Here is a 14,698-nt window from a genome sequence, read left to right on the forward strand (position 1 = left end):
GTCTTCAGAGAAGGGCGGGATATAAATGGGATTAAAAAAAAATACTTAGCCAGATAAATTTAATGTACTGTACAAAGAAACATGAAATATGATTTGCTTGCACTGTCAGAAAGATTAGTAACTAAGAATTAGATTCAAGATCCAAGTGATTAGATACAAATATAGTCCTCACTTACCAACTACCTCATTTAGCAACTGTTCAGTTACTAGTGTAAAAATAGCTTTGTGACCATTCCTGTTACAACCATTCAGTTTCACACGATCACCAGATGCTTTGCAACCAGTATGCATTTACAACCATTGCAGCATCCTGCAATCACATGATCGTCCTTTGTGTGCTTTGCAACTGGTTTGCAACAAGCAGTTAATAGAGAAGGCAAAGTCATAAGTTACAGTCACATGATGTTTTACGTAATGACCAGTGTGATTCACTTAACAAAAGTGGAAGTTAGCCTTTCACGATCACATGAATTTCTGCTTAGCAACCACAACACTTAGCAACAGTTGCCAGTTCCAATTATAGTCGCTATGTGAGGACTATCTGTATGCAGTATATTTGAAACAAGACAGACAAGCAAGCCAGGCAAGCAGGAGGCCAGGGCTTTGTAAATGCTATGATCATGCAGTGCAAATGCAGGAATTAACTGGCAAAGGACTCAGCATTCTGACAATATCTGTTATTGAAAAGTAACATCACATATAGGCTATGTTTGTTAAGGACAGTATTTGATTAGATATTTTGTCAAAACTCCCCTTAAGGCTGTGCTTTCATTTAAAGGCTGGAGCTGAATGCTTTGCAAATAATCCATATCTGATAAGTGACATTTCAAATGATATGGAAGGAGAACTTTGCATTAACAAAGATGTCAAACTGTATTAGGAGAGAAGGATGCATAATTTGGCACTTTCTGATATACAGTTCTGACATTTGAACTGCAGTATACACAGAGCCTTGGATTAACTTCACCAGTCAAGCAAAAATGCCCAAATTAAACTTACTATGTGCTGCTGGGAATATATTGTGCAGTATACTATGCTGGGATGAAGTAGTATGAAAGCTGATAAGTTACTCTTCTGATTCCTAGTAAGTTTTGCCTAGTGGCAGAATTTAAAAGCTGTTCTGTGTGAATGTTAAGAAACATGAACATTTTCAACAAAAATGTCTCATTCATGATGTCCTTCAGCAATTTTCATAGACTTAATTAAGACATTAAACAGAAAAATGTCTTGGTGTGCTCTTTTATTCTGATTTGTTTCTTCCAACTTACCAGTCAAGATAAATTCTATTATAGGAAATCTCTTTCAAAGAATTTAACTTCCAATAATTTTAATATATTTTCTCCCACTGACAAATGTACATTTGGGCTTTAATGGGCCTTCAGATAGCCCTCTGAAAGCACAATGCTTCATAAACGCAATTTTTGCCAGACATTAGAAACTGATAGAGTGAGCATAATCTTGGAACATGTATGTGGCATATATACATGTTTTAAGTGCAGAGATATTTACAACTTGTTAAAGCTGATTTCTGAAGTTATCTGAAACTTCTACTGAAATCTCAGTAATTCTAGCAAACATTCAATAACAACCAATGAATAGCTTAGAACTTAATCTGAAATCTGTAGCTCACTTACTTCAAAGAGAAATAAATTTGAGATAGGCAATATGTTTCCACGTTAGTATTTATTATTTTTATCTATGGTTATTTTGCTACTGAAAGTTCATTATGGCTCCACATTTTGTAAATGAACACTTTATTTCTTAAAGGGAAGCCCATTTCCTTAAAGAATGTCACTCTCTCCTTAGGAAAGGGCAAGCAATAATCCAAAGGGCAATACTGTTATCTCAAAATCAGAGCAGCCCCATAAAATTGCCTAGCTGACTTACCAAAATATAATTTAGGAAAAAAACAATTCCTTTTGCTGTCACCCACTGCTTTAGATCAAATGAAAAGCAAACTAATGTGTTTTTTTCCAATTGCACTATTAAAAATTGTTTTTAAGACCTCTGGGTTAAAACTGTATTTATTATATACAGCACAGGTAGTCTTCGATTTACAACCACAACTGGGAGCAGAATTTCCATTGCTAACCAAGGCAGTGAATCATGCCTAATTTTATAACCTTTTCCCATGGTTGTTAAGCAAATCACTGCAATTGTTAAGTGAATCACATGGTTGTTAAGTGAATCTACCTTTCTCCATTGACTTTGCTAGTCAGAAGCTGGCTGGGAAGATTGCAAATGGCAGTCATATAACCCAAGGACGTGCAACTATCATAAATACAGGCTGGTTGCCAAGAGCCCAAATTTTGATCGCAGGACCACAGGGAGGCAGTGACAGCCCAAAGTGCAAGGACTGTCTTTTCCAGAGCCACCGAAACAGCTGCTGAATGAATGGTTGTAAGTTAAGAACTACCTGTAATGAAACTGTATTTAAGACCTCTATTGGTCTTAAAAATTAATTTTACAATTGTCATGTTAAAAGTTTACCCTATTTAAAGAAGTTATATTTGTGTTAGTTCAGAATATTGTGTCTGATATTAAGCAGAATCCAAGTTTTATATAAAAAATGTGTGCAAAGGAAAAGCTCACAGGAAGAGCTGAAAGCAAAATATAATTAGTATCCATCAAGTTACATAGGCACACATAAAAGCTACAAGTATTACCCAAGAAAGAAGCACCACAAACATCAGCATTTATTCATTAACTTTGTAGCAAAAATGACAAAATACCTAAGCTCAATAGTTTAAATTTATTAGCTTAGGCTTAAACATTACACATTTTTGTCAATATGAACTAAATTGCCAGCAATCATGCAAAAACTAAAAAAAACATCCTTAATTTGTTTAAACCAGAAATGCACCATCAGTAACATGTTAACATTATTCACTACTAAATGCTAAATGCTTGAAATTAAGTTTGCCTCAGAAATGTTAACTTCACAGTAAAGTATTAATTGGCTCACAGGTCAACACCTAAGAACAAAAAATGGCAAAAAGCAAGATTCATGCTAATATTAGCGTACAATTTGTCCCTAACAATAAAGTAGGGTAAATGTTTACCTAGAATCATGTTTAATATAAAGCAAAGTGCGTACAGAAATTTACAACAATTTTTAAGGACAAAAAATGGTCCTATTCATGTGGTCCCAGGAATTAAACGCAAAAAGTCTGACACACGAGCTCCGATGAGCCATTTTTAAATACTTTACGTATAGTATAATGAAAGAGTTCGTCTGAAATCTTCAAAAAATTTTCCTGTTAATCCGCAAAGGATGCTCGTTATAACTTAAAATTTCTGTTAAATGCGTGCGATGAATTACTTGTTATCCAAGGGTAGCAGCTGCTCCTTACCATTTATTGTTAAAGACTTTAACAGGCCGTCTTCTTCAACTTCTACTCTCTCTTGTCCATTCTCAACAATTCTGCAGGACAGAAATCCACGGAAGAGCATGGGTGTTGGTTTTTTTAAACAGTAAAAATATAACCTAGAGATCTTGCCCATAGTGATTTACTATAAGATGCTACCTTATAGCAGCACACTACATTGGAAAACTTCATTTTACCCACATGTTTGAAACAATTAATTCTCCATTTGCCAAAACCCTTGCAAGATTCTTTAGCTGAGCTACCTTTTTAAACTATGGTTTTGAGTTGGATCAGACACACTATATACTTTTCCTTTATGATGCGTATCTTAGGCACTTCAACCATAGGGATGCCAATTTAATTTAGACTTATCCCCAGGATAAAAAAAATCAAGCACAACAACATAAGAACAATGAGTCAAACCTCACTGAAATAAACAGTTGCTATATTCTAGTTTTGTTTTCAGTGGAAAGAAATGGTATTAACAACTCGTTAACAAATTTAAATTTAAATCTAAGTCACTGTACCTCTTTGTAGTGATTTTTCTGCCGTTAACTATTTTAGTTGAAGTCGATACAGATTTGAAATTACCCATTCCACTACCACCAAATGATGTGGAGGAGAATGAAGTAAGGCCTCCATGGCCAAGAGAACCAAATGAAGTGAAACCTGCTAAGAAAGAAAAAGTGACAAAATGTATTTGGCCAAAGCATACATCTGCTTTTAGATCAATGGACAGATTGTTTTATTTAAGACCATATTTGTTCACCAACATTGAGAAATATTAATAATACTACATATTCTGAACACATTCAAAATACCAAATACTGTTTTACATCTTTGAAGGGCTAGAAACGTATGGAAACATATGGAAACTCAAATATTGCCGATTCCTGTGCTTGACAAGAGCTGCCAAATGGTGTAAATCAATAATATTTTTGAGCACCAAAGGCTCTTCGACCTTGAAATAAATATGAAAAACTCAAATCATGGGATCCATCTAAGCAATTCCTGCTCTCTTTTCCTATAATTCTAGCTTGCATAAATGGTGTCCAAAGCAGAATCACATTTTGCAGGTTTGCAGGGTATAAACCTTTGAGAATTGTCCACATTTAAATGTCTACATTGTAATTAAATTCATCCTACCTGTATCAAAGGAAGAAAAACCGCCCCCAAAGGCAGGAAATCCACTGAAGGCAGAGAAAAATGAACCACCGCCTCTGCTTCTGTTTCCACGTGACCCTCTTCTATTACCAAAAAAATCCTCAAAAGGATCTTCTGCAAATAAAATTAAAAAGTTTCAAATTAACCAGTGAATTTCTGTAATAATTAAACAAAATGGTTTTAAAAAATTTAAGAATGGACATTTAAATATTAATATATATCTCCAACATAATCTATTTCAATCTTTGATAAAGGAGCATAATTGTCACATAAAGATTTTAATGCTACATTATATTCATGTACATAAAAGTCTAACTCATAATTTTCTAATTTAGTAATTTTTCCAATGAAAGAAAACAGCAATCTGTGGAAAAGTAAGAAGACATTTGTGTTTCACTGCCCATTTCAACTACGTTCTTTTGTAGATTTAGGAACTTGGGAACCTGAACAAAAGCTGCAGTAATGAAGAATCTAAATCAGTTCTGATTAACGAGGTTTTAACCAGATAAATATTAAGAAACCTGCACAAAAATATAAAAATCAGTAAATGAAATAAAAAAACCTTGTAAGAATTACTTATTTCTCTTTAGAAATTTAACATTACCTGACAGCAAAGTGTAAGTTATTAATCCAAATATTTCATCTTCATTAGTCTTAAAATCATTACCATTTTGTCACCTTATGACGTATGTTTGATCCAGATACTTTAAAACTGTATAAATATATGCAAAACATTATCACAATAAGACGTTAAACAATGCAGTCTTCAATATTTAATTGAAGAACGACTGTGTCGCAGAACTTTATAATTAATATATCAATGTATATAGTCTAAGACGTCCACAGAACCCAAAATGCCACTATCTAGGTAGAGATAAATAGATACATGAGTTTATTTGAAAAACTTTGAAAATAATTTGTTCAACATAACCTAGATCAAAGGTTTCAGGTAACACTAGAACTTCCAAGCTTCCATATTGCCAAACAGCTTCTTTGTAAAACACATGAATTTTTGAAAAAAGAGAGGGGAACAGGAACAGCAAGACATTCTTCTGCTATTTTATAGGACCAAGTTGAAACTCTAAAACTAGAGTTCAAGCTTAAGATTTAGCTGTTTATTATTATATTTTTAGAATCTATCTGAAGAGACCATCTGAAATATATTTATGGGTATTATAATTGTCTTTAAAACTGTTTTAAAGTGTATCTCATCAAATATTCAGAATGACTTCAAGACGTTAAATACATGTTTAAAATTTGGTTCTTGAATGGTCCCTAGATGGATTATGTAATTTAAAAACAAACAACAGGGAAAATAGTTATTGCAATTGGTGGATCCAATTAAGGGTAAGAATTCCACAGGTAAGTTGCTCGTTTTTCTTGCTTAAAACACTGCAAAAACACATAAAAACAGTATGTATATAAAGATTAGAACTATTTACAATGGTTTTTTTTACTTAAATTATATTATAGCTACATAAACGCTCAAATGGACAAACACTGAAATGGACATCTAAAAGGACAAAATAAAGCATCAGCTTCTAGATATACCTACCCTGGCAGCTAAAGTTTTAATATTTAATGCTTCAAACCAAAGTACATGGATTTGTATTTAGACTTTTTTTTATGAAAGACTTCAACCTCCAGCCCTTTTAACTCAAGAAATACTTTCAAGTGGATCTCTTGACTTCAGGTCAGTCATCCCAACCATTATATCCAACTAATTTTCATTTTCATGAAACTCGCCTTTTACATAAAGGAAAACAGTATGTATTTGTTTCGCTTTCATATTTGCACATACAATGTTTCTTAAGATAACATTCTGCTACACTTCCCAAGGACCAACAGCTTCACTGAAAAATTAAAGGGATGTCTTCAACCATAAAAGATACAAGAATCAGTTTACATTAATACCTTAAACTATAACTGCAAGTAGAAGACCTGGTTTTCTTTAATGACTAGCACTATTTTAGTATATTTCCAACACCACCAATAGCTTAAGAATCTTTTAAATAAAATACCATTCCTGTAACAAGCGTCTTCATATATTAAAGTTCAGTACATTATCAGGTAAAAGCCACTGGTGTAGCTGCCTAATTTATTACATTGACTCATGAGCAAAGTATGAAGGTCACTTGTGTACCATGAACTATATTATATTACTGCTCACTATTATGGATCTATAAATAGCCATTTTTTCCCAAGTTACCTGATGTTTATTTTTTCAATTCAGGTTTTGTTTTTACTATGAATATGACTTCAGAGTATCTAAAATATTCCTAGGGAAAATCAGGAGTTTAAATAATTCTTCAATTATAGAATCACATTTAGTTGTATGCAATTAATTTCATTTGTATTTTGTATCTAATAATCCAGAAACTCAAGTTACGCTGTCCAGTTTTTCTATAATGAAATCCCTTAATAAACTATGTTGACTTAAAACTGTATATATAGCAAAGTAACTGTTATCTACATTTATTAAGAAAATTTTGTTTCAAAATCTTCAGTAATCAAACCGAAATGAAGTCATTTTTTCAGTTATACGTTTTAATTTTTTTCCATCAGCACTTTAAGTCTCCAGCTGCACCCATTAGTTTCACTCAACTATATTCAGACATGAAGATGCTTGTAAAGTGCCATGTGAATCTTTGCTGACCTTTAATATATAAAAACGTTTACACTGAATAGAATTCAATTATTTCAGAATGCTAATAAAAAGAATCATTTATTTTTGTTCAATTTCTATGGCCATCCATCTCAGTCAATGACTTAATTTATAGCAGCCAGCATCTTTATTTTATAGTTTCATTTTGTATTTCAATATTATGAAAATATTATATATGAACATGTTAAAGAGCCAATTATGCTCTTTGGAGAATTAAAGAACTTTTATTCTTTTGTTTATTTACAAAGAAAAAGAGTAATAGTTTGGTATCTGTTAGCAAAAGAATAGGATAAATATGAGACTCATCCCAAGAATCCCAATTAAGGGAAGACTAATCTGTATCTCCAGCATGTTTCAAGAACTATTTCTTGTTAACATCCAAGCTTGGTAAGGGTTAAAATTATATTTTCTGACTGCTTGTAACAATAAAGCTTTTTTATCATTAATAGATTTATTCTGTTAACTTTTCTGAACAAGTAATTACAGGAGTTCTCGGGGGGGGGGGAATGAATCAATAGGTTTCTGGTACATCTACACAAGGCAGCTATTTTAATATTCGGGGTGTTCTTTTTTCTTTGAAAAGGCTTAGAAAAACACGTGTAGTTGAGCTTCAAGTTTGTATACTTTTTTTCTCTCGTTTTAAAATGACTAGTTACAGTACCACGATCATAAAACACACTTTTGGGTTCTGCTAATTAGAATTCATCAAAGTGACTCTAAAAGCTTTCAAAGCTACTAAAAGTTTGTGACAATGTTAAAACTGCATTTAAATTGTAGCTCTAGTTAACACAATTGTTTTGACTTTTTTATATACCAAGTAAGTATCCTTCAGTGAAGTGAAGAGACATTTCAGATAGCTTAAAATAGAATTTATTAATATAAAGGCTTTTATTTAGTAAAATTCCAACTCTGATCCTACACTTATTTCTTCTTCCAGCTCCTGCACAGTTACACTGCTAGGCTCTTCTATCCAATCTTCTGACCCTAAGCTCACTTCTTCTTCCTCCTCCTCTAAGGACTCGTCTGCTCCTTCAGAAAAGTCCTCTTCCTCCACTAGCTCAAAAGATCCTTCAAATTCTTCAAATGCCTCAAGAGAATCTTCACCATACTCTTCACATAGCTCTTCCTCCAGCTCCTCTGCCATTTCTCCTATCGAGTCATAGCTATACTCTTCCAATAGCTCCTCTATAGACCTTTCTTCTGATCCTTCATTACTAGAATCCTCTGGCAGCCAACTGATAAGCAATGAGCAGGTGTCTAAGAAAAGTACCAATCGTATTTCAGTAATTACATAAAAGACATTTGCCACCAAGTAATGCAAGTCCCCAAGTACATTCTTAAAAACTTACCTCCCAAGAATCTAAATATATTACTCTGAGAAGGTTAGCAGGATAATACTTTCAGATTCATGTGAATAAAAGTTCTGTTTCAATGGAAGACCAAGCTCAACGCTTGTTCTTTAAGAAAGAATAATGTCAGTTAAACATTTCTGTCTACTCTCTGAAGATATGAGCACCCCCACACATCACTGTTTAAGAGTTCTTTTCTATAGTTAAAATGTAATACTAGTTTATCTTATTAAATTCAGATTTATCACCAAAAATACCCTTGGCTTTTTGGATACCTTCGAAACTCATTTTAATACCAGGATATCAACTATTGAATAAATGGGATAAATAGACAATTTTATTATTCATAGTTACCAATTAAGTTACAACTATTCTTTAAACATATTCATTTCCATGTTTATTCCTCCTGTACACAGGAAATGAATTCTGGGGGAGCAATTTCTCCAAAAATGGATCCATGCCATTGGAAAGAAGAAAAAGAACTTAATGTTTATTATATTTAGGATTTAAGGGGGGGGGAGAAATCACCTTTCCCCAAACAATCCCAAAATAGAGCAAAAATTCAAGCAGTATGTTTCAGCCAAGATCAAAAGATGTAACTAAAATTAACAGAGGCGCACAATCTTGTTCAACTTAAAAGCTTCAGCCATCAGGGTTCCCCATAGGTAGGGCTTTAAGAATGATTAATTTTAACCAGATAAAATTATTACTTCTTATATATTTCATAAAAATACATTTAAATAAATTTTTGAAGAGGTCAAACCATAAGTTATGGGCACTAAACAATGCTGGTTGAGCCACATCTGAAGGACTACAGGATCCTTAAGATGAGGCAAATTATTCAAGTTACCTGGAATGAAAATAGATTTTTAAGCCCCAAAGTTACAGCTTCATTTGGACACCGAAAAAAATCCAGCAACCGAAACATTTTATATAAGAACTACTATTTTTTCAATTATATTCACTTATTGATTTATATTCCACTTTTATCATTTTTATAAATAACCTAAGGCAGTAAACATACCCAATACTCTTTCCTCCTCCTATTTTCCTTGAATATCTGGCCATTGAAACAACTATATATTTGCTATATTTTATGCCGCGTAGCAGAGTGAGCGCCTGTTACTCATCCCAGCTTCTGCCAACCTAGCAGTTCGAAAGCACGTAAAAAATGCGAGTAGAGAAATAGGGACCACTACGGTGGGAAGGTAACAGCGTTCCGTGCGCCTTTGGCGTCTAGTCATGCCGGCCACATGACCACGGAGATGTCCTCGGACAAGCGCTGGCTCTTCGGCTTTGAAACGGAGATGAGCACCGGCCCCTAGAGTCGGAAACGACTAGCACGGATGTGCGGGGGAACCTTTACCTTTTTTATATTATCAGAAATTTTTGAATTTTCTTCAAATTCAGCCTAGCGTTATTGTCTCTTTTCACTGCAATCTAAGACTTGCAGCCTTAGGTAATAAAAGGCATTCCTATCAAAGCCAAATGAAATTTCAGTTAGTCTTCACAGCTATTTCAAAATCACAGAGACAGAGACTTCATAGAGAATGAATGCTTTAAAGAACTCAGACAAATCTACCCATGACCTCTATCCACAGAACTTAATCCCTTTAATTTTAACTTCTATATCCTTGCCCACTCCAAAACAGTTACTAAACTTTTTAAGTTCTACAGCCTCTCTGCAATTATTAGATGAAAATGAGAGGTAGCTATAGGGTACCTTTAGCCCAAAGTTCTCAGGGCCAACTCCAGACATTAAAATAGAAATTCTCTTATATAAGTAAGCATTTTCTGCCTTGAAGGACAAAAGTCAAGCTACACAACACTATCCTGACTAGGTAACACTGAAATAATTCAATTGATCATATCTACAATTGAAAAAGGATCAGAAAAAAAATCTGCAATTGCACTCTTTAGTATATTATCCAATCTATCACAGCAAACAAGATTTTTATATACCAACCCCAAAACAGAAGACTCCACTTAAATTTTCTGAAAATAACATTTTCTACTTCATTTAAGCATTATCTTTTCCCAAAGTCTACCTAGCAAAACCATATAATCATCATCTTCTTCATCATCATCATCCCGTGTCAACCACTGGTGCCAGTCAATTTGAGTGTTCAGTGGACTGAGTTTCATGTTTTATGAATATGTTTTATAATATAACAACAACAATAATAATAATAATAAATTTGGAAGGAACCTTGGAGGTCATCTAGTTCAACCCCCTGCTCAGGCAGGAAACCCTATACCAGAGGTGTCAAACTCAATTTCATTGAGGGCCGCATCAGCATTGCGGTTGCCCTCAGGGGGCCGGGTGAGTATGACCAGGGTGGGCGTGGCCTACTGGGTGGGCGTGGCTAGAGTGTGTTTGGCCTACTGGGTGGGCGTGGCCAGCTCTACATCGTTCACATCAAGGGTGCCTATGGGGGCCTGGGCAGGAGTGGGACAGATTTGAGGGTCTCTGGCAGGAGGAGGGTCTCTGGGCCAGGGCCAAGGCAGTGGGGGCCGTTCCCTCACTGTTTCCAGGATGGCTTCGCGGGCCGCATGAAACCACTTCACGGGCCGGATCCGGCCCCTGGGCCTTGTGTTTGACATGTCTGCCCTATACCATTTTGAACAAATGGCTGCCCAGTCTCTTCTTAAAAACTTCCAGTGTTGGAGCATTCACCACTTCTGGAGACAGGTTGTTCCACTAGTTAATTGTTCTAACTGTCAGGAAGTTTCTCCTTAGTTCTAGGTTGCTTCTCTCCTTGACTAGTTTCCATCCGTTGCTTCTTGTCCTGCCTTTGGGCACTTTGGAGAATAGCTTGACTCCCTCTTTGTGGCAGCCCCTGAGATATTGGAACACTGCTATCATGTCACCCCTCGCCCTTCTCTTCATTAAACTAGACATACCCAATTCCAGCAACTGTTCCTTATATGTTTTAGCCTCCAGTCCCCTAATCATCTTTGTTGCTCTTCTCTGTACTCTTTCTGGAGTCTCAACATCTTTTTTACATCGTGGTGACTGAAACTGGATGCAGTATTCCAAATGTGGCCTTACCAAGGCATTGTAAAGTGGTATTAACACTTCACGTGATCTTGATTCTATCCCTCTGTTAATGCAGACTAGCACTGTGTTGGCTTTTTTGGCAGCTGCAGCACACTGCTAGCTCATATTTAAGTGATTGTCCACTAGGACACTGAGATCCCTCTCACAGTTACTACTATTGAGCAAGGTACCACCTATACTATACCTGTACATTTGGTTTTTCCTGCCTAAATGTAAAACCTTACTTTTTTCACCATTGAATTTCATTTTGTTAGATAGCACCCAGTGTTTAAGTCTGTCCATATCCTCCTGTATCTTAAGCCTGTCTTCTGGAGTTTTGGCTATCCCTGCCAGCTTGGTGTCGTCTGCAAATTTGATGAGTTCCCCATCTATCCCCTCGTCCAAATCGTTGATGAAGATGTTGAAAAGCACTGGGCCCAGAAAAGAGCCCTGGGGCACCCCACTACACACTTCTCTCCATGTAGATGCGGTTCCATTGAGGACCACACGCTGAGTACGGCTGGACAGCCAGCTACGAATCCATCTGGTGGTGACGCTGTCTAACCCACATTTTTCTATCTTATCAAGTAGTAGGTTGTGATCTACTTGATAAGATAGAAAAATGTGAAAATTTCAATATTTGACACACTCAGATTTAGTTTAAAAGTACTCACCAAAGAAATCAAAAGAAAATGGATCTCTTCCACCAAAGAACTCCCTGAAGACATCCTCAGGATTCCGGAATGTAAAACCATATTCAAATGGACTGTCAAAATGACTTCCACCTATAAAAAAAGTATTCAATATTCCATTTTCCAGAATATTAAAACATTCCTTATATAATTTAGTAAGAGCACCATTTTAATAACAAATGTTAATAATTTTATTTCTTGAATTTTTGTCATTTTATCAAACGCAGCATAGCATGTGATTTCTTATTTTTCTTTCTCAAAACCCTTCCCAGATTAGAGATAGGATGTAAGGATTTTAATTAGATGTAGCCATAGTTGGAGTAGATTTGCCCTATGCAAATCAGTACACACATCTATTAAAATCCATTGATAGACTGTCTGTTCCACAAACATTTACTATTTAAAATTAATTTTATTGAAGAATTTTTACACATTAAAAACAATACAAAATTTAAAAAGTGATAAAAGAAAAAAGAGAAAAGGAAGAAAAGATATAAAGAAGCAGGTTCCAATTTTCTTTATTGCAATTATCTTAGTTATTTAATCCTCTCACTCTTTCTGTATTTTATCCTTTCTAATTATCAAAGCTATAAGTGGTTTCACATTTACATTAAAAAAAATAGGAGCAGCAGAATTAAATCCTTACGTACCTCCACCTGGATTTAACCCTTCTTTTCCATACTTATCATAGATATCCCGCTTTTTAGCTGCAAAGAAGAGGAAGTATAAATCCAACATAAACTATTTTGATGATCTCATGTTTGCTCTGTTCTATGGATTCCCCTCTAAACACCTCCAAGCATAGCAATCCTATTCTGCAACCTTCCCTGACTTTTAAAAGACCAGGTTGAGGATACAACGGAAAAAGAGAAGACAAGGCAGTCTCTTCTTTGAATACTTTTTTAAAATCAGTTTCTGGTATTTGCCATAAGTCTGAAAATTATGAAAAAGCTATTAGGGAACGTATTAGAATTTCCTTCATAATGACATCAAGATGTAATTCTTAAGTAGGATGAAATATCTAACAAAACTGATATCTTTTTCTGAATAAATAATTTGATCCTTGGTTATGCACCAAAATACTATTTCTTCTTAAATTCAGTCAAAAGTTAGCAAAATGTATGGCAGGCTGAGGGAGGGTTTCCTAAATCTCACAACCACACACTACCATTTCTTCAGGACCTATAGATTAACAATATGACAGAAGTTTCTAAATCTCTTGTCTTTACCCCTTTTTAGAATTTTAGAAAGAGCCGGCATAGTGATACTCCACTCACTATCAAGAATGCAGCTGTAGAGGTGGTCAACAGTATTAAGTATCTGGGGGGGTGCAGATAACTAACCATCTGAATTGGTCTCTCCACACCTCATCCTTAGTGAAGTGTGCAAACCAGCATCTGCATTTCCTGCATCGGATGAAGAGAGCACATCTTTCTCCTTATGTCCTGGCCACTTTTTACAGAGGCACAATTGAGAGCATTTCAACAAACTGCATCACTGTCTGGTTTGGTGGCAGCAGTGCCTCAGATAGAAAGTCCACACAGAGATCATAAGAAGCTCGCTCCCTGATATTCAGGATGCTGCTTATAAGCGCTGTGTGCTTAGAGCTCAAAGTATTGTTAGAGACCCCACACACGCACTTTATGGCTTTGTTCCTTATGTCATCCGTCTGGTAAACTCGCAAGATTCATTTTCCTTGCTATGCACATGTATACATAACTCGAACTAGACTGTTGTTCCTCGGTGTCATACAACATATGCGGGCATATGCATAATTTTGCATTTATTCGCTTATTTTTGTCATATTTATGTAGTGTACATTGGAGGTGGTGACCCTTTCAGAGCTGTATGCAACAAAATCTCATTTTACGGAATGCCAATTAGTGTATATTCAGAGTGACAATAAAGATATTATTCTGTTCTATTATTCTATTTTTTAGTGCATCGTTCGAACTTACAACGGAACAATATGGCATTTATGACCAGACCTTGACATTCTATCTGACACAACATCCTGCAGTCCCATGCTCACCATTTGCAATCTTTCCTATCATTTTCCCACAAGCAAAGTCAATGGAAAAGACTGCAGGAAGTCAGAAGTCATGGTCATATCAGGTGCTCGCTTAACAACCTGCAGTGATTTGTTTGGGACTGCCAGAACTTCCATATGGAAGTGGCATAGTCACATAAAGTCACATTGTACAACTATGTTGCTTAGCGATAGAAATTCTAGTCCCAGTTACCATCATTAATCAAGGACTACCTGCAATCTTAGTTTATACCTCTCCCCTAAAAATCCAAACATCAAAATGATATGAAAAGGATACAATGAAACTTCGGGAAACATAGATTTATTGCAACAAGGTACAACTAAAAGGTTCTTCACACCTTCTCTTGCTCTGTCTGCACCTCACACCAAA

At 35.3% G+C, this 14,698-nt stretch overlaps 1 protein-coding gene across 6 annotated transcripts in view; it reads right to left on the reverse strand.

Annotated features, from left to right (window-relative positions):
* Nucleotides 1–14,698, reverse strand: part of DNAJB6 (DnaJ heat shock protein family (Hsp40) member B6) — a 60,181-nt gene that overhangs the window by 36,328 nt on the left and 9,155 nt on the right. For 2 of the 6 annotated variants that reach the window (XM_081344069.1, XM_081344068.1), the window contains exons 4-8: nucleotides 12,929–12,985; nucleotides 12,261–12,371; nucleotides 4,515–4,646; nucleotides 3,896–4,040; nucleotides 3,354–3,424 (exon numbers count right to left, since the gene is read on the reverse strand). In XM_081344069.1, coding sequence (XP_081200195.1) covers nucleotides 3,354–3,424; nucleotides 3,896–4,040; nucleotides 4,515–4,646; nucleotides 12,261–12,371; nucleotides 12,929–12,985 — 516 coding nt within the window. Of the gene's footprint in view, nucleotides 1–2,733; nucleotides 3,425–3,895; nucleotides 4,041–4,514; nucleotides 4,647–12,260; nucleotides 12,372–12,928; nucleotides 12,986–14,698 lie in introns of those variants that run through there. The other 4 variants (XM_081344072.1, XM_081344071.1, XM_081344070.1 and 1 more) reach the window with 3 other exon arrangements.

This window comes from Vipera berus (assembly GCF_964194415.1).
Source record: "Vipera berus genome assembly, chromosome: Z".
NCBI lineage: Eukaryota > Metazoa > Chordata > Lepidosauria > Squamata > Viperidae > Vipera > Vipera berus.